At 37.0% G+C, this 23,123-nt stretch overlaps 2 protein-coding genes across 4 annotated transcripts in view; one reads left to right on the top strand and one right to left on the bottom strand.

Moving 5' to 3' along the window:
* Positions 1 to 744: 744 nt before the first annotated feature.
* Positions 745 to 8,809, top strand: ASB14 (ankyrin repeat and SOCS box containing 14). Its single transcript, XM_025172801.2, has 7 exons — positions 745 to 850; positions 929 to 1,087; positions 2,420 to 2,665; positions 3,626 to 3,797; positions 4,644 to 5,187; positions 5,518 to 5,671; positions 8,487 to 8,809. Exons 1-7 carry the CDS (start codon positions 745 to 747, stop codon positions 8,663 to 8,665), a joined length of 1,560 nt encoding a protein of 519 aa, XP_025028569.2. The 3' UTR covers positions 8,666 to 8,809.
* Positions 8,810 to 10,037: 1,228 nt separating this feature from the next.
* Positions 10,038 to 23,123, bottom strand: part of APPL1 (adaptor protein, phosphotyrosine interacting with PH domain and leucine zipper 1) — a 38,175-nt gene continuing 25,089 nt past the window's right edge. For 2 of the 3 annotated variants that reach the window (XM_007437588.4, XM_088134203.1), the window contains exons 16-22: positions 19,714 to 19,763; positions 18,601 to 18,775; positions 18,466 to 18,502; positions 17,839 to 17,985; positions 16,493 to 16,543; positions 15,051 to 15,140; positions 10,038 to 13,296 (exon numbers count right to left, since the gene is read on the bottom strand). In XM_007437588.4, coding sequence (XP_007437650.1) covers positions 13,147 to 13,296; positions 15,051 to 15,140; positions 16,493 to 16,543; positions 17,839 to 17,985; positions 18,466 to 18,502; positions 18,601 to 18,775; positions 19,714 to 19,763 — 700 coding nt within the window. In that variant the 3' untranslated portion in view covers positions 10,038 to 13,146. The remainder of the gene's footprint in view (positions 13,297 to 15,050; positions 15,141 to 16,492; positions 16,544 to 17,838; positions 17,986 to 18,465; positions 18,503 to 18,600; positions 18,776 to 19,713; positions 19,764 to 23,123) is intronic. The other variant, XM_088134204.1, reaches the window with a different exon arrangement.

The following is a 23,123-nucleotide window of genomic DNA, read 5'->3' as shown; positions in this document are numbered from 1 at the left end:
AAATTGTGGGTATAGCCTAGAGGAAGAGGAGCAAATCGCATTACTAGGTCTCACTGAACTTCCAAATTAATGGCTATCAGCATGTGAGTCAGATACAAGTACTTTAAAGATAAAAAACAAGACAAACAAAAGCAGTAGTGAGTGGCATCTATTTTGGTGGTGGTTAAAAATGCAGGCAAATGTCAAGACATGTCAAATCAAGGCAAAGTGTTTGGTAAATTATTCTAAATTTCAGAATGCTCCAGGAGCTTACTTCCAAGTATATAGGATCTGGTTTTTCCTGCATGAAATACCAATAAATTAAAAATGCAAATTAAATACGTTCTATTATTTTCTTCTCCAATTTTTTGTATACTCTGAAGTTCAGTGTGATATGAGAAATTAACCAGTATTTGTGGCTTATCTGAATTATCTAACACTACTGTATTCCGTTTGCAGCTTTTGTTTTGCAACAAGTTCAGATTACAGAAAGATCATCACTGCCATTCGGACAGTTAAGTAATAGGTTCAATTTTCTTGGGAATTACTCAAAATGCACAAACGATCTCAATTAATTGATCTCAGCCCTCATGCGCTGAGAAATTAAAAGTAGCACCTGCATGTGTGAACCAGCCCTTTATTATTTTAATAAGAGTTTGTTACATACTACCACTATAAACTCACAGAGTTATCTTTGGGTACAAAGAGCGTAAATTGTTGATCTTTCATACAACAACAGGTGAAGAAGAGTCTTTACTCAAGTTGATGAGGAATGGATCTACTTTTCAGGAAGTAGACTCCCAAGGCTGGCTTCCTCTTCATGAAGCAGCAGTACAGCCAAACAAGAATATTCTAGAAATAATTCTGAAAGGTAAACTGTCTGTGAGCACTATGTGTGATTCTCATTAATTTCATTATGAATTCAAACAAAACTCTCCCTCTCTTTCAGCTTCACATCCCACTGTGTGGCAACAGACCAACCTGAAAGGAGAAACTCCCCTGTTTCTTGCTGTGGACAAATGTCTTATAAAAAATGTCAACTTTCTACTAGTCAATGGGTTTAACCCAGATATTAAGAATGAAGAAGGAGATTCTGCATTAATTATTGGTAAGCCAAATTATATTGTTTATCTTGCAATATTTAAACATTCTCAGTTACAAAATAAAAATAGCTTGTGTTGTTTGACAGTGTTATTCCATACACAATTTTAGGATACAGTTGCCTATTTCTATGCTGTTCAGGTGGTAAGAATAAATTTTAATTTTTATCCATTCCTTTCACTTGCTACTTCCACCCCCAGATTTATTTAGTTCTTAGACTGAGAGGAAAAACTGGAGTCTAGTTCATGCTTTGAAAGAAAATATTTATACCTGAGAGGCAGATTCTCATATATTCTGTTCCCCTGATCCCATTCTTTGAAATTTTGTACCATTGAGTCTGTTGTTACAGTCATATAAAATATACCTCCTTGCAGTACTTCCCCCCTAAAATCTCCTCTAATCTATTTGTTTGGATACACATCTAGCACGATTCCAGAAGACCACAGGGCACATGTCAAAAATGCACCCACCTCCCCCAAGGACAATGCAGTGCTGCTTCTCCAGGGCTGCATAGGCAGTTTTAGTATGAAAGCTGGTGGCCCTTTAGCAGCTTTCCTGTGACTTCTTTCCCTCCAACCATTCTGTGTTTTCACAGGAAACCTCTGTGAGATAGGAGAGCTAGTGGCTAAAGAACAGCTTCCTGCTCCCCACACTACTGTTGTCAGCTATGTTTCTGAACCAAATAGGATCTCTAATATTCTCATTAAATTCCATTTATTTTAAATGGGCTTCTGTTCCTGCTACAAAAGGCTTTCCCTGTGGCTTTCTTGGTGAGAAACCAGGGCCTGCAACAGAGAATCTTGATGGTCTCTGCAAATTATAGTATCTGAAAGCTCAGCAATTTAATGAGGCAAGGATGGGAAACTTGTGGACCTCCTGATGAAGTTGAACTACAACTCTCATTATCTCTCCATATTGATAATCCTGGCTAGACTTCATAGGATCTTGTCCATCCCTATTGTCCCTATTTTATGACACCAGGATGTCCAGTTGATGAATCTGTCCTGTTTTGCTGGGAGCCAAACATGTTGCTCCTCTACTTGAAAATATATTTTCTGCTTAGTCATCCATGATCCAAAAAAGACAAGTTCACTAAATGTGAATGAGGGAGAGTTCTGTAGAACTTTTATCTTTTCTTAAAATTGAAGAACAAATTTATTTTAAAGTTTAGCACCTCATTTTGCTACATGACCCTTTTAGCTGTATATAAACAGCATGTGAAGCTGCTAAACAAAGGTTTAGCCTGATATGCTCAGTGGAGATTGAATAGTTCACTTCAATAGCTGAGACTTAAATGAAATTTTGAAATATTGTTCTTTCATATTTTACTATCTTACAGCAGTTAAACATGAATCATATGAAATTGCTTCCTTATTGATAAAATTTGGTGCCAATATCAATCTACAGTGTATCAGCAAAAGGACAGCTTTACATGAGGCAGCCAGATTAGGCTTGAAAGACATGGTGGAACTACTGCTTTGGTCAAAAGCAGATCCAGATCCACGGAGTTCGTATGGGCTCACCCCTCTAGCACTGGCAGCACAGAATGGGCATACAGAAATTCTGGAAATCCTACTACGTAAAGGTGAGATGTTCTGTATAATCCCCTGAGTGTTAAATGTGCGCTAATTTGGAGGAGGAGGGCAGTTGCTAAAATTCAGCCCAGAATGCACATCTTGATGTTTAATTCAGGATCTGAGTGGTTGAAACTGCCTTCTATAAACTGCACTAAATATATTAATGATGGTAAATAGCTGGTCCAAGTATATCTAGGTATGTTTTCTCTGTTGATTGTGGGGATGCTCAGATGAAAATAGTAACTCTTTGCAAGTCAGCCATATTTTCTGATAGTCCATACCTAGTCAGGGACAGCTGCAGTGTAGACATGGTCAAAACTTTCAAAATATCACTAGTTGAATAAAGTTGTGATAATTCCAGTGCTTGAGACAATGAGATTGCCTGGGTTGTCTGATTTGTGTATTTTGAGAACTAAGTAGAAGATGCCTGGTTGGGGCTTCTGAGGTGTGTCCATGCAGATACAGTCCTATATGTCTTCAGGAAATAACTTCACTAGAATACATAGTGCTGTCTGATATATTGTTGTGGGGTCTGAGGAAAGAAGCTGGTAGAATGTCATGTTGGAGTGTTGCTTCTCATATTCTTTGATCCACCTTATTCATGATGACAACTGACCCTCCTTTATCAGCTTGTTTGATTATGGATCCTCAATGTGCCAACATCTTTATAGCTGACCTAGAACATTCGCTTAACTCTCACCCCTAAATCTCCTCTTTTACTTGAGATTCATTGATGACATTTTCATCATCTGGACTTATGGAAATGAATCTCTCATCATATTCTATCATGATTTCAACAATTTCCACCCCATCATGAACCTCAGCCTAGTTCTATCTACAGAACAAGTCCACTTCCTTGATATCAACATAAAACTACACAATATAGTAGTTTTATGATTATAAACTAAACACAGAAGCACCACATTGTCTTTGACTGATTATTAAAAGCTTGCTGCTGTTTCCAATAGGTGCCAACGTCCTTTCCCAAGCATCTGATTCTGCATCTATATTATTTGAAGCTGCTGGAGGAGGAAACCCAGATTCCATCTCTCTCCTACTAGAATATGGAGCTGATGCCAATGTACCAAAGCAGTCTGGTCATCTTCCTATCCATAGAGCTGCTTATAGAGGTCATTTCTTGTGAGTTAGAACATATTGACTCAATTTATAGAACTGGGGGCAGAGGGGAAGTCAGACAGTCTACTTAGTGGTTTGTCATATCTCTGATGAGAAAAACATTTCTTTACAATTTGTCAAGTCCTGAGTTACTAGATAGAAAAGAGGATAAGTCTCCTTCATCTTCAAAAACTATGTAAAGGAAACCTATAGCTTGTTATGCATGTTTCAGCTGCTGACATTCTCTTTTCTACACATCTGTGAAAGGAAGTCTGTTCTCTTCTGCATCTTACTGTTCTAGTCAGATCCTCCTTATGCACTGTTCTGTGACACATACCTATTTGCAGAAGTTGGGTCAATTAATAGTTTTTTATATATTAATTTGGAAGTTTGACATCATTACAAATAACAACATTCTTTATGCTTCAGGTGTTGTTCCCACGTATGGATATTCTGCTGGTATAGAACAGTCAACACTTTCAGAGCTAAGCTAGTGAACATAAAAGAATGTAGACCTGAGTGGATGGGATCAACACCATTCTGTTCCTTTTGGGCTACCCTTACTGCAGCACCTTAAGGAACTTATTCTTCTTTTTAAAGTTACTTGAAATAGCTTGCATATGTCTTTCTCCCTTTCTTCTATCATTTTATTTTTTGCAGTTTTCTTTTAGCAATTTTTCCCCACTGGAATTCTTGTCTTTTTCTGTGCATTTTACCTAATAGCTAAAATGTTGATGGTTGGTGGCAACTCTTACAGAAGTTTACAGTTCTTGCCTCTTTATTGGTGATCTCATTGCCTCCACTGTCAGGAGGTATTGAGGTATGATTGAAGTTTTTTTTAAGAATGTTTGTCTTTATCTTATTTCCTAGGGCTTTACAGATTTTGATTCCAGTCACAGATTTCAGTGCTATAAAGGAGAGTGGAATCAGCCCACTTCACTCAGCAGCGGCAGGAGGACATTCTCAGTGCCTTAAATTTCTAATCATATCTGGTTTTGATGCCAATTTTATGTTGCATCGAAGAATTCAGAAAGGCTACGATGATGAGAGGAAGTCAGCGCTGTATTTTGCTGTCTCTAATGGGGATATTGATTCAGCACATTTGCTCCTGGATGCTGGAGCCCTACCAAATCAAGACCCCGTTAACTGCCTCCAAGTGGCCTTGAGAATGGGTAACTATGAACTCATCGGTCTCCTGCTTCGCTATGGAGCCAATGTGAATTACTTTTGTAGGGTCAATACAACACATTTTCCATCAGCTCTACAGTACGCACTGAAAGATGAAGTCCTGTTAAGGATGTTGCTGAATTATGGATACAATGTTTCCCGCTGCTTTGATTGTCCTCATGGAGACAGTATGCATTCCCAGTACTTATTTGAGGGGTGGACTTCAACTGTTATCAAAGACACAATGGTAAGTACTTCCTGGAGGAGATTAACCCTTCCTTTATATCTTGATTAGTTCCTATAAATTGCCCAATATTTAAGGGAGGGTGGGGTTAACCTCCAGTTGGTTTTCAAAACTGAAAATAATGATCTTTAAAAATACCTCGAGCAAAAACACTCCATAAAATAAATTGCAAGTGTTTGGTTATTCCAAGGTTATCTGCTTGTCATTTTTGTGAAATTGTATTAGATACATAGCTAGTTTGCTTTGTTTTGCTGCTGATTTAGTCTGGTTCACATCATGCAGTTTATAATATAAGGTCTTAAATTCTGTGTTCTCGTGTTCTTGTTTTCTCAGTTCTGTGAAGTGATTACACTATCATGGTTAAGGCACCTGTCTGGGAAGGTAGTGCGAGTGATGCTAGATTATGTAGATCATATTAGAATTTGCTCTAAACTTCAAGATACTCTTCGAGAACAAAAACTGTGGCCAGAAATCAATGCAATTTTGAGTAAGTGTCAAGTAACGTTATCAGTAGACGTTATAAAATGTAAAGATGACTGACACAGTGGGCTATAATTTTGATTGATTGATTATTCAAGTTGTTTTCAACTCCTAGTGATTACACAGATAGATTTTTCTCCATGATAATCTGTCCCTGACCTGGTCTTTCAGGTCTTCCAACATTGCACTCATTGCCGCTGTAACGGAGTCCATCCACCTTGCATAATTTTCAAATTAGCAGCTGTATTATTGGAAAAGCTATTTTTACTACCATATATGAATAGAATAATTCAATAGGTTTTGTTTTGGTAAATATAATTTAAAACAATTTGAATTATTTAAGGAATACTTTATATGTTGTATTTTGACAGTCAATCTCTCCCTGTTACTAAATATGACTAGATTTTTTTGTACTTCACTTGAAGCAAAGATCAAAATAAGTATAAGCTACTTGTACACAGCATAACAAATCTTTACAAAGACAATCTCTTTAATTTTGCTAGTACTTTCTTCTATGACTCAGCATCGAAAGTTCGTGTTTTTATATCTTCTAGATCTATTTTTCCTCGTATCATTTTATTATTGCAATTACTACAGTTAAACAGTTTGAAACTTGGCACATGGAAGAAAGAACATGTTGAGCACAAATAGTATCTTATGGTGGAGGAAGAAGAGATCTCATGCTGTATGTATTATAACATAGCAGTCAAATGTTTCCAGTTTCTGGATGCAGGATTTCAACCTAAGTACTTGTTGTAGGAGTTGATTACCTCCTTCTTATTCCAAGGATCTCCCTTAATTGTTCAGTGTTGTACCAATGTCAAAACTCAACTACTCTGGGCAACTCACAACAATCAATCAAAGAAATTATAATAAAGTCAATGAAAGATAAAGATAAAAGATGAAAAGCACAATGAAACGAGGGGTCTCATTCCCCCTTGCCAAAGGTCTGCATGAAGAGCCAGATCTTCATGGCTCTTTTAAACAACAGCAGAGTGGGGGTCAGAGTCCAGGTCAGAGCAAATCTGAGCACCCTTATTCATCAGATAGCCTGAATAATCCTCACAATGACCCAATAGATGCTTTGAGGGGCCCTCCCTACCCAATAGGGACTGGGTTAATAATCTGAACAGCAAGATAATGTGATCACTCCCTCCCCATGTTTCCTTCCAACTTTATCTCTTCACCCAGCTCTTCCTTATGAGTTAGAATCAGATGTAGGAGATCTTTTACTTTTCGACCTTCTGAAAGCTACTATTATTACTGTTTCCCCTCCCTGAAAGTTTTGTAATGTGGTCTAGGAGATATTATCCAAATCTTCAGCCTGGCTTGGTGGTTTATAGCACATTCCCAGAATAACTTTGTTGTTTCTCCCTTCCTGTATTCTTTTGGAAGTGCTTCCACTGGATTCTCATGCTTCAATTGATCTCTGTACTGCCTTCACATATAATGCCATTCTTCTTCCCCTTTCATCTGACCTATTCTTTTTGAAAACGTTATCCTCTTCAATCCATGTATTTCAGACATAAATTTCATCCCAGTAGGTATCAGTAATGCTTACTAAATCATATCTGCCTGCCGCATTAAGGCTTCTAGTTCTTCCTCACCTTCTGGGCATTTGTATGGATACTACAGTGCTTGCCTTATTCTTTCCTGTACTTACTGTATGCCCTCATGATTGGGTGCCTCCATGTCCTGTATACATCTACGCAGTCCCAGTTTCAGTCCCTCGCATCACTGTTTTCTAGAGTCTTTTCTTTCTCCTCCACAGGATTTGATTTAAAGACGTCCAGATAGGTCTGCAAGATGCCTTCCTAATACATGCTTGTGTTCTTGTGAGATGCTGCCCAACTCTTACCAGGAGTCCCTCATCTCAGAAATCTCTCCCATGATCAAAGAATGCATTGTCAAAGCTCCTATTCACTGCTGCCTACAACTGGGGTTTCATGCAATTGATTTTTTTGTTAGAAATCCTGAAATTGTCAATATAGATTTGTATTTTTATATAGTTTATCGCAATGGAGGATTCACTAAGTGTATGGATTAAGGAAGTTCACCTTGATGAAAATACATAGGATCAGTTGCCTAGGCAAAAGGGGCTGAAGCATTTTTTTAAGTCCACAAGACAACATTCAGAAGCCGCTCAGTCAGGTGCCTCCTTAATTCACTTAAAGAGGAGGAGGAGGAGGTGAAGGCGGAGGAACAGGTACAGAGCAATCAGACTTGCAAGATTGTTATTATAGCCAATCTCAATAAAAGTAGTTTTAATCTACTTGTGGAGTTGATTTCCTGGTTTGGTCTATCTAGTGGGGCTGAAACCAACATATTCCAACCTGAAAGCCATTTAGTACCATCAGTATTTTTAATCTAACTTTTGCATCAGTTGATAAGCTCCTATGGCACTCAAGAGTTACAGCCCCTCAACCCTCGAATATTGTCCAACCTGCCTTAAAAGAACAGAATCTTATTCTGATGGGTAACAAAACATTTTACATTTTGTATTATACAGTATAATACAGAAATACGTATTTCAAAAATAATCAAGATTTTTCAGTTACTTTGCAAGTTCTTGATATCCTAAAGGTTGAGGTTACCTCTTATTAAACTTTATGCTAAATTTTTTTTCCCTCTCTCTCTCTTTTGGAAATAAGACTTTAGGTTGCAAAGGCAGAATTGTATAAAGCCTTGCTCAGATGCCATTGTGGCTGGTCTGTGATTTTACACTGGACCCACACATTCCCCCTTCCCCAAGACTACACATTTCAAGATGAAAATTCAGAGTGCATAATTCGTATTATATAGACGTATTATTTTATTTTCAGCAAATACTCGTCCTTTGCAACATCTTTGCCGTCTGAGAATCCGAAAATGCTTAGGACGTTTACGTCTGCGCTGTCCTGTCTTCTTGACATTTCTGCCATTACCAAACCGTTTGAAAGAATATATACTCTATAAGGAGTATGATCTCTATGGACAAGGAAATCTGAAAGGAATATACTAAGTCAAATGCATAAAAGTGCAGTTGGAGGATATCCTATATATAAATGAACAGTATAAAGATATTAAAGCATGCTTAAAAAATAGAATTCTAGCTACTACTGAAGAACTGTTTGGTTTATACTACAGTACATAAAAAGTAATAATTTGATGAACAGTTAATGCAGTGAAACTTGATAAACTTCAATGCAACAGTTTTGCAGATCAAATGTGTGATTTATGTCATTTGCATAGATCTTATGTGAACTAACCATCTGTATTAATTTGAAATGTCTAACATCACACAAATGTAACTTGTGTAATTTGTGTAACAACACTCAGATGATGTAATTTGGGAGTGATGTCATTGCTCCAAACCCTGTGATGCCCTTTGCTCCAATTCAATGGACACCTCCCCAGTTGGTCTGGGAAAAAGGGGTCTCTGTAATACAGATCTTACTAGTGGGGGTACTTCTCCTTGCAAACCTCCACACGCTCACAAAATCCACTTCAGCTGTAAATATTGAAAGCAGATTTAAAAAACAAAAAAACATCACAATGCATTGGCAAGAATCCTTTGCTTATGGATGCCCACATTGTACTGAAATAACAGTGCTGTTTTAGCACATAGCACATTTTTCAAGAAGTACAAAGAGGGCATAACTACACTGCATACTCTATTCTTGAATTTTTCTTTACAAATACTGTTGAACATTCCCTTTAGAGGGAAAAGAGTTTGCATGTTTTAACTAGCACAGAAAAAATTGGCATGTCATACTCTTGTGGAATGTCTCTTGCTTCTGCACTTGTAGTTTTAAGCAAGAGTGTTTGTGTATCTCTTTAAAAATTACATTTAACTTTTTAAATTTGGCTTTCCAAGTGAAGTTGGGTCTTGGATTCCATGTGTTATATGTGCAGAGTTTTCTTGATAGCCTAAGGTTTCTGCTGCCCACATCCTTAAGGTGACAATTTAAAGTCCTATAATGTGCCTTTTTTATTGCAACAAATATATTACAACCTCAAGAACAAAATACCAATCTGTTTTACAACTTTCCCCAAAAGCTTTTATTTAAAAAGCTGTGTGGTAAATGGAATATGTATTTCCAAAATAATTGAAGTCTTGCCATGTACCTTTATAACTGCATAGCTGTGGTGAAAATTGTATATCCTTCTCTTGTGTTTTGCATACACTATCCTTTGTATATATTTTTAGAGTGGAAGTTCTTTGAGATAGAAAACTAGCACAAAGAAAAATCTTTTGAAATATTCATCAAATATTATTCTTATATCAGCAATATGGCTTCACCTTCTCTAAGAAACTGCACCCACCGATTAAACAGTCAAAATATATGGATTAACTTTCACATCACATGAATTTTTCTTTTGAATTCTAGTCAAATAAAGATAGGACACCAGCTGTTAATTTTGCTTTATTAAGTACAATAAATGATTCTCTATTATATGGATATTCTTCCATTACTGACAGATTTAAAATGCATTTCACAAAGGCATTTTGAAAGTTTTCAATATATGATGTGCTTTGGAGAAGAAAAGCTGATAAAATATTTACATAAGTATTGTAGAAAAGCATCCTCTAAAATTAACTGGATTTCGCTGAAGTCTTTCCCAAACTGTTTTATTAGTGTCTAGATTTTACTTTGCAATTGACAATATCAAGCAGACAATCACTGAATATTAATACAAATATTAAGAGAAATTAGAGTTTTAATTAGACTTTCAATTTAAAAAATCACAGTCACTGTAACAAGACTAAACCATTACTTCCTGATCAATTCACTGTATTATAAAAGCCACCGAAATTTATTGTACAAACTTCTTGGCTTGTTTACAAATCTCATCATGGAACATTATTTACTCAAAGTTGCATGATGGATTATTAGTTCTACATCATGTCATGATCTCTGATAGCCTGATATAATGTCCATGCATCAATTAGAAAAACATTTCCCTGCACCCAACTCAATTTCCCCATGAGTGTGAAGGACCTCATGATGCAGGAAGGCTACAGGGGAGACAAAAGTCTTGTTTCATTTACAGATGAAAACAAAACAAAGATAAACAACAGTAATTTTGTTGAGATATCACAACAACAATCCTGATTTTTTAAATCAAACCTATATAATGAATTGAATGCCTCTGGCTTACAATACATGCAAAATACATGTCTACAGAGATGAACATCTTATCCAATATAGCAATCTTAATTCCAATTTTGTCATCAGAAATGTGATTCAGTACAGAAGGCAACTTAGAAAGCACACTTGTCAAGCAACAGTACACAACTGCAGACTTCATTTGTGCCTTGACTGCATAACCATATACTTGTTTATGCAAAAGCAAATCCCACTCAGTTCAATGGGGCTTACCTTCAGAAGAATGAGAACAGAATTGCCAACTCCAAGGCCTAATTTAAGAAGAAAAAAATGTTGTTTCTTTAACATACCAGAATCCTCCCACATTAGCATAATTTCTGTGTAGGAAAACAAAAACATATTTCTTGCCATACAATGTAAAGTGTGGCATGAGTGATTTTCACACCAGCAATAAACCAATCAAGCAGCCAAATCAAACTTTTTTTCTACTTAGAGAACATTTCCACTAGAAAATCTAATATGGGAAATATGGCTATTGAATACAATCCATACAAGTTGGATTTTTTAAGTAACTGTAGATGGGTACATTCTGTCACCAGAGTTAAGATATACTGAGCACTTGCCTGTGAACAGTTTTATAATAAAGGTCATTTGGTATTATTCACATTATGATACATCTTTACATAGAAATATATATATATATATACACACACACACACACACAGAGAACAGGCCAAAACTGATTAGTCTGAAGCATAACAAGCTATCAATTGAAGTGAACTGATTTACTTTAACTTTAGATTTATGATTTCATAGTATTATGTGGCTTAACACAGCTGTAAACTGTAGTGTAACAATTACAACAGATATTGCCAAATTGAGTGAGGTGGCCCAAAATATAATAAACTGAATATACGATTTCTGTTTCTGCAGTTTTATATTCAAGTTGAAAGATAAGGAAAGCTTTCAAAAAATGGAAGGAAACTGCTCAATGGGCAATTGTGGCTCCTCTTTTATTTCTTGGATCTCCATGTGTCTTCAACTTCCTTGCAATTAGGAACAAGAACAAATCCCCCAATTGTTCTCAAAAGATTTACCAGCACACACTAATTGGCCTTTAACAGTCTTCCCTCCACAAGTCGCTGATCTGCCTCCAATTTCTGTACGATTTCTGCTTGCATATTTCAATATAAAAGAGGACAAACCTATACATCTTGTTTTGTATGTACAGTACACTTGTACTGGAATGAAAAATCATTGCATGCTTTGTATATTACATTCGACATGAATCAGTAAACTGAAGCAATCAGAATTACAAGTACCTGTCTAATTTTTCTCAGATTCAGCAAATATGTGCAATTTGTACGTATTTCTATTACATGTGGATTTGTTTAAGTTCTGCAAAATGAATTTAGGTTAAATATGACAACAGATGTTGAAAAAAAATTATCTGACAATTTTTCCATGCAAATAATTCTATCACCAACATAATCTCAAACTTTTGCTAATGAGAAGATACATATAAAATTTGATTTCAATAATCATGGCAGTTCTGTTAGAAATGTATGCATATATCATTTAGACATTTAAAAATCAATTTGTATAATGTTACAAATATACACAGTGCACTGGCACTCCAAACTACTTTCCAGTGTTTGGGTGAATGTCTTTTGCCACCCTCCACAAAAGTGCTCCCTGTATACAGAGAAGCCAAGATCACTAATGGCTGGTACAATTTCAAGTAAAAATGATATTCTCATATTTCATCTAAAAATAGTATCGCAGTGTCACTGGTTTCCTTGAACTCGTACACTCCTGCCCCAGCACTTTACTATCACTTTACTATCAAAAACATTAACTAAAAATTATCAGGATGCTGCCATTACTGACCCCAGTCATTTTTAGGAATCAAAACTGGCTTTTTATTCAGAGACTTAGGGCACTTTGAAGACTAATATGACTCCATTTTTATCAGATTGAATGTTAGTATTTAAAAGTAGAACAAGACTATTTTACTACAGCAGACTAAAACAATTAACCTCTCTGAAAACTGAGAAAAGAAGTTGAATATAAAGATTTTCTACCTATTTCTTAAGCTTAACAGTTACACAAATTTCTTTCTCATTTAATCACCAGAAGAGCTAGGTAAGTGAAATAGAATAAGCTCTGTAATATCCAAACCTGCTATAGCCATGAGCATTTTACCACGATTCTTTATGTTATAAGGAAAAAAAAAATCCGTATTTACACTGAGCAATTTAAGAAAGATCAACCTTAATGAGTGAGAATACGGAGTTCTACCTAATAAATCAAACCCTCCACCTTTGTTTCTTATGGGATTTGCAATTTATCATCTCAAACAAGAGGTTCAAAGGCTTGCACTGAAGTTGTTTCACGCATCAGATTCTCGCTTCTTCTTTCCATCTTCACCCAAATCACTGTCTTCTGAGGGGCTATTGCTAAGAACTACAAACTGTCCTTCACCGACACTCTGGTTGGATCGACTTGAAGCAGCAATTAATCGACTTTGCTCTTCTAAATCCTGAAAAAAAAAATTACTGATTTATGTATAAGCCACCTGTATATTATTTTAAATAGTAAATAATAAAAATATTATCATTACTGACAACCATTCACTATGGCCAGTAAGCCACACATTATAGGTAGTCCTTGTTTAGCAACCACTGGGACCAGCAACTCCATCATGAAGCAGGAAATCATGTGACCATGACTGTGCTTTCCTTTCTTCCACTCCCCAGCCCCTTGGAATGCTCACCCCGGCATTGGAATAATTAGCAAGAGTTAATGTTTGTATTTACATTCACTGGAGAGGAAGGGATTACAAGAGAGTAAGCAGGCACACCATGGGGAATACACATTGAAAGCAATGCACTGGTTCTGTCAGCTGGAAGAGCGCTTTGCAAACAGCCTGGTGTATTCCCCATGGTGAGCTTGCTTACTCTCTTGTAATCCCTTCTTCTCCAATCTCTCTGCTCTGCGAGGGGAGGAAAAACGGGTCAGACACAGGAGAGATTACTTACAGAAATCACTTTTTTTCCTCCCCCCAGCAGAGCGGAGAGATTGAAGAGGAAGGGATTACAAGAGAGTAAGCAGGCACATAATGGGGAATACATCGGGCTGTTTGTGTAGTGTGCTAGTGGCTGCCAGCGCCAGTGCATTGCTTTCAATGTGTATTCCCCACTGTGTGCCTACTTTACTCTCTTGTAATCCCTTCCTCTCCAATCTCTCTGCTCTACAAGGAGGGAAAAAAGAAAAACAACAGGTCAGGCACAAGATGTGTACTGACCGTAATGGTGATCATGCGACTGAGGGATAGCACTGTCGTAACTTTGAATGGTCACTGAACAAGGAAGTTGGTAAGCAAGGACTACCTGCATTAAAAATGAATTACTGAGATCTTGGATGACCAAATAGCACTCATTCATCAACCTGGATGGACACAAAGATCTATATAGAGATATACAGGTAGTCCTTGACTTACAACCACAACTGGGACCAGAACTTATGCCACTAAGAGATGTGATTGTTAAGGGAGTTGCGCCTGATTTTACATCCTTTTTTGCCCTGGCTATTAATTGAATCACTGCAATCGTTAATCGAATCACCACAGTCATTAAGCAAATCTGGCTTCTCTCATTGACTTTGCTTGTTGGAAGCCCCCTGGGAAGTTCACAAATGGCGATTATGCAACCCTGGGATGCTGCAACTATCATAAATACATGCCGGTTGCCAAGAGCTCGAATTTTGAACATGTGACTGCAGGGACACTGTGATGGTTGTAAGTATGAGGAAGAGCCATAAGTCACTTTTTTCAGCGCTGTCGTAACTTTGAATGGTTAAGCAAATGGTCGTAAGTTGAGGACTACCTGTACATCAGGTCATTCAGGGTAGCGATGTTCAAGAATAAATCTTGTGAAGAATATGATTCAGGCCAAGTGGTACTTCTGGTATAGCATCCTGTTTCCAACTACAGTGAGCCAAGTGTCTCCTGGCCACCCAAAGTAGGTCATTGCTTGTCAGGTTCTAGCAACTAGTAGCGTCATACTACCTCCAAATGTTATCATGTGAACATGCCTGCTTTAATCTAAAACCAATTTCAGTATTGTGAGGAAGAGTAATTTCTCATGTTAATGAAACTTATATAAAAGTGTTGTTTTGAAGGCCCAAGTCCATGCAAATACCAAGACTGAAGCAGTATCGTGATTAAATTCATACACTTCTTTAGAACAGCAAAATAGCTGAAAAACTCCAGTTAAGCTCTGACCAAATGCATACCTTTTCAATTTGTTTCTGTTTATTGAGCTCTTTTTGCTGTTTTTCCTTTTCTCTTTCTATTTCTTTCTGCTTTTCTGATGATCTACGATCCTGAAATTTTTTTAAAAGAACATGCCAAATAACTAAAAGTGGAACAACATTATTTTCACTGAATGGATTATTACTTTGTTTTGCCTGAGCCATATAAAATTAATTCAGAAACTACATAGATATCCAAGTATATTTAACAAAATATTCTCTTACTGCTTTTCAAAACAAAGATTTAAAAAATCTTGGCTTTCACATCATTAACACAATAGAAAAACCAACTACATATTGATTAAAGATTAAAAGTTCAGGATGCTTACATAATTGTTTTTCCAAATGGTCATCTGTGCATTCACATAATACATCCTCCACCTTATGATTCTGCTTCTCAATTATATCTGATTTGGACTCACCTGGATCTGCTCAAGAAATGGAGAAATGCAGAGGCAACTTCTTAAGCAGGTGTAACAGGATAGAAAAAAGACTCTTCTTCTCATCAAATCCAGCTACAGAATGTTCTGAAGGATGCTTCATATGGGCCCAGAACTCACTTGTAGGAATGCACAATGACCATTTCAAGAACCAGAATTACAGCTAAGCAACCTGACCTTCCTTTTTAATACTGCACTTTCTTTATACATATTTCACATGTTTTGCAGAAAAGTATTTTCTAAGTTATTAGTGTTTCACTAAAGCCAACGAACATCAACGAGAAAGTGGAAAACAAACGAAAAAACACACATTTGGCTCAAGACAGACTTGTGCAGTGTACAAAAAAGGAGCAATACTTCCTGATTTGGACAACTGAACAACATTCTTTAAAGGATTAAGAATATAAGATGTGTATATATTACACTCTTAAGCTCAAGACAGATAAATATTTAAGAGCAAAAAAGACCTCTCCTTTTGATCTTGTTTTAGAATCAAGGGCGATTTGCCTATTGTCTGTTTTTTGCCTTCCTTGCAGAAAGCTTTGCCAAATTATTTCCTTATAGACATCTCCTATTCTGTACATCTGGACTGGAACTGCTTGTGACTTGCAAGACACTGGTTGATAGTTTACTTGTGAGAATAATTATTGGGTCAAAGAGTGTTGCAGTGGAGTTTTTAGTTTTTTCATTTCACAGATTGTCAACAGAGAGAACAGCAGCTTTTTCAAGCACTTAGTATCATCACACCTTTTTAAGAGATGGTGAGGCACCAAAAATAACAATTAAATAGTCACTGTAAAAACCAAAACATTTTTTTTTTCTTATTTCAAACTCAGGTAAGATTTGAGGTTGGAACACTGAAATTTCACCAGTTTGGGCAGATGTCAGGAAATATCACAACTGATACTGAACCAGCAGGGCCCCATGTCATTGATTTGATATATATAAACTGTCTTTACATTTTACTCCAAATTAAAATCTTACCAATTCAGCATGAAATGCAATCTGTTTTGCAAGTCCCACGGAATCACAAATCTGAATGAGGAAAGAAATGGGTAACATAATCACTAAAAAAATGTGTTTGTCTTCAAGGACAGTAAATCCTTGATTTAACAGACTCTTTGGGGGAAGCATGTCTGTTAAAGCCAAATGTCTATGAAACAGTAAATGGATTTTTTGGGGCTCAGCATTGCCATCAAAGGTGATTCTGACAATCGTAGGTGCAATGAATTCACACAATGAAGACAAGCTACAGCTGAGAGGCCACCCAGAGGCTGAGGATCAGAGCCTGGGAGCACTGGAGCCAGAAAAATCAGCCAGCTGGAGGGGCTGGGCTGATCCAGGAGCCAGAGGAACTTCCAGAGGCAACAAAGACAGTGGCAGAGGTGAACTGCGGACCAGGGAGATCTTGTGTGTGGAATCTGAAGTCTGCTAAACTAAAGGGTTGATTTTTTTTTTGTTTAATCCGCACTCAACTGTGACTGATTCTGCGGCAACTGCCTGGACGAGTCCCTGCAATTTTCAAGGCAAGGTGTTTCAGGAGTGGTTTGCCATTGCCTCCTTCCTAGAGCGGAGCCCAGCTGGCAAATGCAGGAGGCGGGGTTTCTGTTGCTTTGCGCTTTTTTCAGGCATACATGGCTTCCGTGTTACCGGCAACTGGTCCCATCTCCCGTGCAAGGTGCCGCCAGCATTTTCCTCCCACCAGGGTAACAGTACCCATTTGTCTACTCGCGGATGCTTTCAAGCTGCTGGGTTAGCAGAAGCTAGGGATTAGACAGGAGCTCACTCTGCCGCATGGAGCTGGGCTCGAACCGCTGAAGTGTTGACCATTTCTGGTCGGCAACTTTCAGCGTCATTAAACCACTGTGCCACCACGTCCCTAAGGGTTGATTGTACATAATTACAAAAGATGAACAAATTGTTCACAAGAGGTTTTCAGAGCATGAAATAACATGTATAAAGCACTATCAAATTATTATAGTGTCTGTGCATTTTTCTTAGACTGCCTAGGTTTTTTCAATAGAAGAGAATCTATGTAGCTCAGGGTTGAACTGGGGAGTTCTTGATGCTCTCTGGGCCTGGTTGTTTGCTTGCAGACATTTCATTACCCAACTAGATTACTGACACTGATGATGTTACCAAGTTGGGCAATGAAATGTCTGAAAGCAGGTTCTCCGGAAGCTGCTCCCTGCTGACTCCACATGCATATTTATACAAAGCCATTTGCTTCATTGGGGCGAAAAAGCCCCTTCAAAGGTTTGCATACCCCTCGTTTTTACAGCTTTGGGATAGTTTAAAATAGAATGTTAATTGAAGCATGATGCATATACCTTTTCCCCTTCATTATTTGATTCAAATATGTAGCACACTGAAGTTGGTCTACTATCTGCTCTTCCTGCTGAAGTATGAAGAACAAATCCAAAAAGACGCTTGTTCTCCTGGTGTGTGGCATACAGAACTATATTTGGCAAAGGAAACTGTCCAGAGAGGAAAAGAAGGCAGTTCTAAGGATCACTGAATAACAGAGAGCAGTAAATGAAGTTACGGAAAAAAGAAATTACTTTTGGATTATTAAAGTAAAAGCCAAAATCATTCATATTTATATTTCAGCATTAAGGGCATTTTAACTCACCCTACTACCCCTAGTAAACGCATGGCTTCCCAGCACAGACTTTTTAGTCACTATGCTACATCAGCTCTTATGCTAGTGCATTCTTAAAGCTTTCAAATTCTATACTAGCAGGAAATCCTTACATATTTTTCTAATCTACAAGTACAAGCTTAGGGCTAGACCATCCACTTTTATAATGTGAAGTTTCAGGATAACTGAAATACTGTCTTTGGGGCTGGATAACCTATAACATTCTGTCAAGAACAATAAATAGAAAATAAACTTGGATGAAATTTAACAGTAGCTGGGTTTCTGATATTTAAGTACTTTGATTTTAACAACTTACCCTGAGTCTTGTAACTTGTGTTTGTGGATCAATTAACCTAGAAAGGATAATTTCAGAAATGTAGAGTTATTAAAAAGATAAAAATGTATTAAAAGTGTTTGACAAACATGTTCACTTTAGAAAAAGAATACTTACTTTAAACAATCACATGTAACTAACAAATGTGATTCTGTCATTCTGAAAATGTTATGTATAGCTCGAGCTGCTAGTATTTGACGCATTGTTTCATAAACAACATCAGGACTTTCATCTGACTTCACTTCCATAGATCCAAGGAACCTTATAATAAATAGCTGGTGAAGGATAGAATCTAGAGCAAGGACATAATAAATAAATGGTTTGAGTAACCTTTTAAGTAAAGCCTTGGCTTTACTAAATATTAGCTATGTATAGATCTTCTATGCCAATCTCCAGTAAAATATGTTATTCATTTATTTACATTTATTACAGCCACCTACTCCAACTGCCTCTGGGCAGCTTACAAAATATAATACTAAATTAGAACAATTAAAAACCCAGGCAAAACAAAACAAGACAGCCTGGACTAAAAACAACCATTAAAACAGAACACCACAGCCGCCCCACACAACACATTAACCCCAGGCCTGAGCACAAAGCCAGGTTTTAAGGGTTTTTTTAACCTTAGGAGAGAGGGCACCATCTGTATCTCTGGGATGATGCTGTTCCAGAGGTTGGGGCCATGACAAAGGAGGCATGCTTCCTAGATCTTTAATAATTCATTTCTAAAAAAATGTAACACATATAAGTTCTGATAGTTATGTCCAACATTTAGTTACCCTTAGTTCTGACTGAGAAGAATTCTTTCATTCAATTAATATTAAAGTTAACTAGATTGAAAGCACTGTTGTGAGATGGTGGCTTGACGAAAGGTAGAAGGGGAGAGATAATGAATTATTTTACAATATAATTTAAGGGACTGTTACATTAAACAAGAGTAACGAACAAGACTTGATAGCTCTTCTTCCACTTCTTAAGCTTACTCTATAGTGTAAGTTATGTTTTGGTCCTACTGCTATTTTACTAGATTACTGCAAAGTTCTTTTGCTGAAGTATTTTCCTGCACTATATACAGAAACATTTCCCTTTGTACCTTCTTTGCTCTCTTAATTTTGCTCAGGCTCACAGCCAAATTATCAAAATATTATTTTTATCAATCTGTTCTCTTCAACTGTTACCATACAATACTACTCAATATATTTTATATTTCTTTAAAGCTCTGCTCTCTACCTTCTGTTTCTGATTTGGTTCCGCCAGATTCTCCAAAAGGATTTGTACGTCTGTCAAAAAAAAAAGGTATCAAATCAGTGACTAAAGTTGCATGACATATTAAAAGCAGCAATAAGATACTGAATGGTAGTCCAGGAAGTGCACATACACAGACACATACAAAACAGTAAATAATTTTCATCACACAGAATTATTTGAGATACCTCATATAAAGAACTATATTTTAGCAGGAAACAACTGAAAACACTGTAAAACTACCCATGACAAAACAATATCCACTGTAATATTATCTGGAAAGTTATTTAATTTTATCTGCTTTTGAAAAAATACAATCTTATAATACAAACTACAAGCTTACTGAAATTCCATTAAAAAAAATCTCTTTAACAGAAACTGCATGCTCCCCTGGTGTTAATATGTTAAATTTAATACGTGAAGATTATTTAAAGTTACCATTTCAAATACAGACTTCTGAAAGCACTGATGGGATTGTAATCATAATCAAGAGAAACATGGCTATGCATAGCTCTCAGCAGAGACATTATTACTCTTTACATTATACTTGTGAAAATTTTCTAGGCTTCCAGTATGTAGGCAAAGAAAAGGTTTATCCAAACATTTTTCAAATGGAGAACTTAAGATGATCCTTAAAAAACAAAAGATCATAACAGTAGTACCATTTTTAAAAAATATATCCAGTCTGATGTTTTCATAATGTAAATCTTTCACAGAATCACGGTGTTGCACTAGAAGCTCTCTAAGGTCCTTTACAATTCCCTGAGCTATAACGCAGGATACAACAATACCCTTGCAGTGTGTCCATCTAATCTTAAATACCTCCAGCAAAAAAGTTCACCATCTCCCAAGGCAGCCTGTTCCATTTTCAAACACTCTTTGGGATCCATGTGGTCAGAATTATTACAGCTGGCAAATCTCTTGATTGCAGCCTGGCACACTTGCTGCTTAGTTCAGCTCACAAGAAATCTGGTGAGTACAGCAAGGCTCAGACTTTTATAGACTTCAGACTGAAACAATCTGCATCTTTTTCAGAGTAGCACTTGGCAAATCTCCTCACAAGTCTTGATTATGGCTGCTGCATCTTTTTACTAGCATTCACAAGAGATCCTGAAAACTCTATTGCCTTCTTCAGGCATTTTACATGCACATAATATCTACCTGAGTAAGGCAATCTAGCGCCCTCACCTAATCATCCTTGTTGCCTTCAACACAGAAAGGATGACTGTACAGAAGAGTTCCCACTATCCACAGATGCTCTTCATGTGTTTTAGAAACTGACTTTACAGAGGGAAGGTTAGGTTGCTCACTCTGATGACCTGCATTCACATATTGATAATTTAAGGTACAGCAGCCTGGTATATGGAAAGAAAATTGATTGGGATCCAAAGGAGGAGAAAGTGGAGTTTGGACCGTTGGTGTTGATGGGAGAACATGAAGCAATGAATGTTGAAGAAAGAACTTGGTTAGAAGTTGGCAAGAGAGTATGGATACCACACAAGAAGAAAGTGAAGATGGAGGAGAGGAACATGGATGGGGAAGTGAAGAAGTTCAAGGAATGCAGAAGAAGAATGTGATGGCTGAGATGAAGGAGATAGAGATGATACAATAATGGAATAGAAGACTGTGAAGAGACTCTCAAACAACTGGACAGACAACAAATGGTTGGGCTTTGGAAGACAAGGAGACATGGGAGCTTGAGTGATTTGATAGACTAGTTTAACAGAGTGAGTGACTGGCAACAACCTCATCACCACCATAATTGAGACAGGGTGTGGTATTGCCATGAGAAGAAACAAATTGCCTATTATAATATAAAGTGCTATCTGATTTGGGTCTTCAGGACCATCAGACCCAGATGGATTTTGCCCACCCAGAAGTAGTTAAGGGAAGAAGGCTTGGAAACAAGCCTTCTGGGTAAAAGCCTCCTCATTCTGGAATAGCTTGCTCTCCAAGATTAAGATGGCCCCTTCGTGTTGACATTCCAGAAGGCAGTGTAAATTGTACTTTTCCAACAAGCCTTTAGGACAGAGGGTATTATGCGATCAGAGATAGCCTGACTGACTGCATGAAGTTTTGTACTTTCGTGCTTTGATTTATACTTTTGGGGGGGTTTTTTTAGGTCTCTGAAATGTAAAACTCCTAGTATCTATGGAGCAGCCAGCATAGAAATCCATGCATGAATAAATAAATATACTTGAAATGCCTGAAGACGACTTTTGTTATGGACATTTCTCCCCAAAACTAAATTCAATTTGAATTTTCTATGAACATTTGTTTTGAATTGGATCTCTCTTTACAAAAAAAATTTCATTAGGTGTAACTGGGGTTAATTAATTTCTGTTGCTGAAAGAAAAATCAGTCATATCTATAAGCAGCTAGGCCTCATTCAGCAATCACATGTTCTAAGAGTTTATAAAATACAAAAGGAGTGTATAAGCAGCAAAAATGATTCCTCTTGTTATTCCTGTTCTGACTCTTAGTTTTAACATACTTGCAAGACTGTAAAGCACAGAATTATGAGTGAGATGTTTCTTGCTTTGGCTTTGAAAGTTTCCATCCAAATTAATTTTTCACTATACTATATTAAGACTTGCCTTAAAATTACAAGTAGGTATTCACTGGCCCTAGTATATAGGGCCCCCCGACTACTTCACTGCTTGCTTGCTCACTCGTGCTTGCTTGCTCTCTCTCTCTCTATATATATATGCATGACAAAAAAATAAAAATATTGTTTAACAAGTACTGTATATTCAATCACTGAATGATAATTGTAAAATATATGGAAGCTCTAGTGAGATGGGGAAGAAGCATAAAAAGATCTCTGGTCAATGGACAATTTATCTTCCTAAAAGATATTACTTTAGAAGCCTAGATAATTTTCACTCACCTTTTTTAGCTTAGGAAGAAAGCCATCAGAATGCCTTCACCACCTGGGTTGCCACATTTCTCTTGAGTTTCCAAGAGGAAATACCCAAGTTGCTGGGGCAGGCAAGCAAGCAATAGGAAAGGAAAATATACTTTTTTAAAAACAAAAAAACTGAAGAATGCTCAACAGGGTGAAAGAAGTCTGCTACAAGAAATAAAACACAGAATCTTAAGCATCGTAAGATTTTCCCAATTGTGCAAGGTTTTGATTTTTTTGTTTTGATTTGTTTAATGATCAGCCCATGCAGGTCTAAAAATCCTAGTCCTTCAAAGCATTAATCTAATAAAACACAGATGTCCTGACTCTACCCTCTTCCCTTCCGTGCATGAATTGCCCCCACCAGTTTTAACATTAGATAATACTAATCAGCTTTCACTCTTAATCAGACATCTGAATAAATCTCAAGTCTTTGGCTGAAATCTCTAGTTAAAAGCAAACTCTGCTTAGGCACAATCATAGTTAAAGC

The sequence above is a fragment of the Python bivittatus genome, unplaced genomic scaffold, assembly GCF_059951505.1.
Source record: "Python bivittatus isolate LINGU-HERP-01145 unplaced genomic scaffold, Pbiv_v1 ctg000080_np1212, whole genome shotgun sequence".
In the NCBI taxonomy this organism is placed as follows: Eukaryota; Metazoa; Chordata; class Lepidosauria; order Squamata; family Pythonidae; genus Python; species Python bivittatus.
Note: the sequence above shows the minus strand (reverse complement) of the source record. Positions and strands in the feature narration are given on the sequence as shown.

Bases quoted from the DNA above. Each gene is read 5' to 3' on its own strand.
- ASB14 (XM_025172801.2), top strand. From the start codon at position 745: ATGAGGAATGGATCTACTTTTCAGGAAGTAGACTCCCAAGGCTGGCTT. The intron at 851-928 runs GTAAACTGTCTG...CCTCTCTTTCAG, and splicing joins TCTAGAAATAATTCTGAAAG to CTTCACATCCCACTGTGTGG. The intron at 1,088-2,419 runs GTAAGCCAAATT...ACTATCTTACAG, and splicing joins AGATTCTGCATTAATTATTG to CAGTTAAACATGAATCATAT.